The 5,532-nt window shown below is 36.4% G+C and overlaps 1 protein-coding gene across 1 annotated transcript; it reads left to right on the forward strand.

Annotated features, from left to right (window-relative positions):
• Positions 1-1,384: 1,384 nt before the first annotated feature.
• On the forward strand, positions 1,385-1,948 carry LOC126427958 (uncharacterized). The gene has a single exon (XM_050089846.1). The coding sequence runs from the start codon at positions 1,385-1,387 to the stop codon at positions 1,946-1,948; it is 564 nt and encodes a 187-aa protein (XP_049945803.1).
• The last annotated feature ends 3,584 nt before the right edge of the window (positions 1,949-5,532 follow it).

Here is a 5,532-nt window from a genome sequence, read left to right on the forward strand (position 1 = left end):
TGGCCTTACTTGAGCTCAATTGTTTTATTAATCAGTCCAGTTCTTACTTAAACTTGTACTCAATGTAGGTTGGGAGGACAGCAGCAATGTGATGGCTGCCGTGTCCACATTATTGGGCGTATCTATGAACGTTTTAAATGCCATCTGACGAATCATTTCCAGCATCACGTTCAGGCTGTTGACCTTCAACAACGAGGAACTAGTCGAGCAATGTGACTCTAAAGTCGTCAGGTAAGTAGTCTCTGGCGTCGAGCTGTTAGCGGCCATGTTGTGTCCAGTCATGACATCGTATGGGAGAGTGGAGGTTGATATGTCATCGATGTACAGGCCATCCAGGAAAAGTGTTCGATATGCAACAAATTCTGTGTGCATTATGACAGTACATGTATGCCATGTTATATTATCGCAAAAGTAGACGCCAAAAAAAACCTGGTAACAGGAAAATGTTATCAGACATCTCATCCAGCAAGTACTTCGACTCATTCGTGGGAAACGGTGAACTCTGCTACAACATGCCATTGCAAGAAACGTGGTGTAAAAGGTATAATGTGCTTAAATTGTAAAACGGTTTTCCATTATTCGTGTGTTAATGTCAGCCCTAAAAGGAAACTATGGTTCTGCAATAGCTGTTTCAAAGGCGACTTAGGCCAAAAACCTAATATGAGAAACACCAAAGACGAAGTTATCAGTGCTCTACTGGAAGAGTTTTCAGTTATAAAACATCTCGAACACGAACAGTATGAAAAAGAAGCAAAGAGGCTTAGCGTTTTACCTCAAGATACTGTAACTTTTGTTAATAACAGTTCTGTTGTTTGTTTGTAGAAAGTGCGGGAAAAACACAAACAGTGGTGTAACCTGTTGAGAGTGCGAAAGAAAACATCAGTCTAAAACTCCCGTCCATGTTCCGAAACTTTACATTTTAGGCGATAGCCACAGCCGCGGTATTGTCTCACGCATAAATAAAGCTTCAAATGTGAAATCGATGAGCTTTGGAAAGCCTGGGGCGCCCCTCTCAGAAATAAGAAAACTAGTTTTTTCTGAAGAAATAAAAAAGCTGTCTTCGAAAGATTTTGTTGTCCTCTTTGGTGGATCTAATGACATTTATCAAAATGATACATCTAAAGCCTGTTGCGAATTAAACAAGTGTTTATCTGAACTAAGTCATACAAGCGTTATCCTCGTAAATATACCACAAAGGTACGACTTGATGTCCTGGTCGTGTGTAAACAAGGAAATTAGTGCCGCCAATGAACTTTTTTCCAGTATATGCAAACAATATAGAAATGTTTCTGTTGTTAATATTAATACCATTGGACGCAGATTCCACACTACTCACGGGCTGCACTTAAATGGCCTTGGAAAGCAACTTGTTACATTAAAGCGAATGGAAATTATTCAGAGACTGCAATACTTACCAACAACATCATCAGTGGTACCTGTATCATCATCACAGAGAGTATCTCTAGGAGTGACTAATGCAGAATTAGCTACAGTAACAGAAAATGCAGCAGAAGTACCTAAAGAAGCAATACTAACAGAAGTAGAATCAACAGCAGCGTCAGAAGAACCACGTTCAGTAACAGCAGAAGTAACTCCTCCAGCATTAGAACGAGCTCCTACAGCAGTAACACCATCTCCCTCACCAGCAGTAACAACACAAACTACTTCACCAGAAATAGCAGCAGAAACACCATCAGCAACAGCAGAAGCAACTCCTCCAGCAGTAGAACTAGTTCCTATAGCAGCAGCACCATCTCCCACACCAGCAGTAGTAGAACCAACTCCTTTACCAGTAATAGCAGAAACAACTCCTCCACCAGCAGCAACTAAACCAACTTCACCAACGGCAGAAACAGTACAAGCTCCTCCTCCATCACCTTCAAGAGTAGCAGAAAAGAATAGACCAGTCACAGTAAGAAAGTATCATCTTTGTCTCATGATGAAGTGATACCAAATGATTTGGGAAAACATGTTCCTATAAAACTTGTGGACAGTAAAGTGAAACAAACTTCCAACCGTGTTTCAAACAGACCCAAAAAATTACCTAAGAGAAATGAAGATTTTTTATGGTTTATCCCAAGGAAGTCCAACCGCCACCTAACGTAGATTCCAGGGCTGAAAAAACAATTAAATGTTCTCCATTGCCCCATAATACTGTACTCCTCCCCTCCTGTGACAGTAACTCTATCTTATTTCTGCACTTAAATGTCAGGTCTCTGAAAAATAAAGCTGATGAGCTTGGTATACTATTAAAAAGTAACAAAAGAATGATTTTATGTATAAACGAACATTGGTTAAAGGAAGAGGATAGAAAACTGTATGTACCATCAGGTTTCAGATTAGCTACATACTTCTGCAGACCCAGTGAATCCTATGGGGGTTCATCCATATATATTAGCAATGATCTAGACCTAAAGTTTTCTGTTCTTGAAGTTAGTGACCTATGCATTAAAGGTGTTTTTGAAGCAGCTGCTTTTATTATACCTAGTATACAGCTCATAACTATGTCTTTATATCACACTCCTGAAAGAAATGTAGAACAATTTATAGAACGTTTAGAAAAACTTGTGATCAGTATACAAAAATATACTAAATACAAAATTTTAATCTTTGGGGATCTAAACATAGACATTAGGAAAATGACAGCCAGAAATGTTAATTTAGTAAATATGTTAAGATCCTATAATCTCTTTTGTGCTAATGAAAGTCCTACAAGGCACTCCTCCTGTCTTGACAATCTAATAACAAATGTATACAAATGTGATTTTGAGCGAGGCTTACTTGATGTCGATTACCTGTCAGACCATAGAGGTATATGGGTGAAACTAATTACTAAAAAACCAAAAGAAGACGAGGAACAAACTCAGTGTGTCAGACTATCTACAGATACAAATATTAGCAAGTATAGAGCAGAACTTAAGTCTATAGATTGGAATACTGTTATACATTCCTCCAGAAATGTTGATGAAGCCTTCAGCACATTCCTCAAAATCATTTCTGAAATCTTCCACACATGCTGTCCACTGGTTAAAAAACAAAAAAAACAAAAATGTTAGGAAACCTAGCCACTCAACTTTACAGAAGTGGTTTTCACCCCAATTACAAAAACTGAGACTATTGGTAATTACTTGTCACGATAAGGTCAAAAAGGGAGCAGTAGATAAAGAAACTTACAAAAACCTGAAAAGAAAATATAGATCTGAAATTAAAATAGCCAAGTGTAAGGCAAATGGTGATTTCATTAAAAAAATCACACAATAAATGTAAGGCTGCATGGAAAGTAATAAAAGCAGAGCTAGGTATGGATATAAACTACAAAGACAACACAAATGCTGCTAACGTCACTGCTGATGATTTCAATCACTTTTTTGTCAACTCTGCCAATCTTAGCCTTCCAACCCATAGTAACCAGAATTCCAATTCAACACATACACCTATTTCTCACCCCATATCTGGTAGAAATTTTCAACAAAACATTACAAACATAGTGTCAGCTTGTAAATGGAGAGAAGTACAAGTAACTGATATAATTAAAGCAACCTCTAAATTAGGATACTCTAGATCTGAAGATGTGTATGGCCTGTCAAACTATGTAATTAAAAAAGTTGTAGATCTCATAACATACCCTCTTTGCATACTGATAAACTGGATGCTCTCGAGTGGACACTTTCCAGAATGTCTCAAAAAAACAGTTGTCATACCATTATACAAAAAGGGTGACAAGTCCTGTATCAATAATTATAGACCAATTTCACTTGTGCCTATTCTTTCAAAAATAATAGAACATTGCATAATGCAGCAAATATGCATACACCTATCAGACAATAATATATTAAATGATTCTCAGTATGGATTCAGGTCAAACTTATCAACAGTCAAAGCAGTTGAAAACCTTATCTCTTTTGTACTAAGCGCATTTGAGTCAGAATTATCTGCTGAAGCCATTCTAATTGACTTGAGTAAGGCTTTCGACTCAGTTAACCACAAATTATTATTAGATAAACTGTGTTGCTATGGAATCAAACACTTGGAACTCTCACCAATTGAATCATACCTCAGCAATAGAAAACAAATAGTAAAGCATAATGACCAACAGTCACAGACTTTAAGTATAAAACGAGGTGTTCCTCAGGGCTCAGTGCTTGGCTCTCTACTATTTATATTGTTTGTAAATGACTTTCCGAACAACTTACCCTGTATATCTATCCTCTATGCTGATGACACAACATTAGCTAATTCTGGAAAGGATATAAACATATTGAAGGAGGAAAGTGAAGAGTGCCTCAAAATATCTAATATCTGGTTTAAAGCTAATGACTTATCTATGAACTATGAAAAGACTGTCAAGATAATCTTCAGTTTATCAAACAGTAACATGGAGTTATCATCTGTTAAACTACTAGGAATACACATTGACTCAAAATTAACTTGGGACACACACACAGATAATGTATGTCGAAAACTATCACGAGTTATCTACCTACTAGCCAAACTACACACGTGTTACACAAGATTTATTGCTTCAGTCATACTATGCCTTCTTTCATTGCCATCTACAATATGGCATTCTTTTATGGGGTAACTCTCCAGGAGCCAAAAAAATTTTCACTTGGCAGAAGAAAGCAATTAGACATTTGTACGGAATCACTGACAACAAGACCTCATGTAGACCTTATTTTAGAGACTTAAAAATTCTCACAGTCCCATCTCTTTACATATATTGTTGCCTATTAAACATAAAAGAAAACTTAAACCACTACACTATAAGGAAATCAGTTCATCAACACAATACTCGACAAACAAATATGATTGATATACCCACAACCAGGCTTAAGAAAACCCAATCTAGCTATGAATACATAGGCATAAAATTATTCAACACTTTACCCGTACAGGCTCAATTGGTTTCAATGGATATTTTCAAAACTAAAACCAAAGTGTGGATGAAGAAAAATACTTTCTACAGTGTAGAAGAATTTCAGAATAGTTGTAAAGATGATCTAATTTATTGATAAACTAAGGCTTACTATTATGTATAGTTATGGATGTAGAGGCAGCTAGCTATAAGCTAATAGGGTGCAACACTATCTTTTTTTTTCCATGTAATATTTTTGCTATATGAAACATAATGTACAAATAGCTATAATACTTCTGACAACATTGATTGCATGTTAATGCTGATAAATTATGGCTTACTGTTATGTATGGATCTAGGTGTAGAGGCTGTTGTAAGCTAATAGTTTACAACATTGCTATATTTTTACTATGTAATATTTTGGTATGTAAAACATAATGTACAAATAGCTGTAACTCTTCTGACGACATCGATTGCATGTAGGTGCTGAAAGATGGATGAAATAAATAAATAAAAAATAAATAAATTTTAATCAGTTGATAGGTATTATACTGGGTCTCACATCCAGCAGTATAGCGAATGTACGTGTGCCACACGTTAGTACCTCGAGCAGGCCTGCATAAGGAGGCTGTAAAGTTGGCCATATCCTGTCACCATGAAGCACGAATTGGTTATAG

The sequence above is a fragment of the Schistocerca serialis genome, chromosome 12 (assembly GCF_023864345.2).
Source record: "Schistocerca serialis cubense isolate TAMUIC-IGC-003099 chromosome 12, iqSchSeri2.2, whole genome shotgun sequence".
Lineage (NCBI taxonomy): Eukaryota > Metazoa > Arthropoda > Insecta > Orthoptera > Acrididae > Schistocerca > Schistocerca serialis.

Coding starts and splice junctions, on each gene's coding strand:
- LOC126427958 (XM_050089846.1), top strand. CDS start 1,385: ATGGAAATTATTCAGAGACTGCAATACTTACCAACAACATCATCAGTG.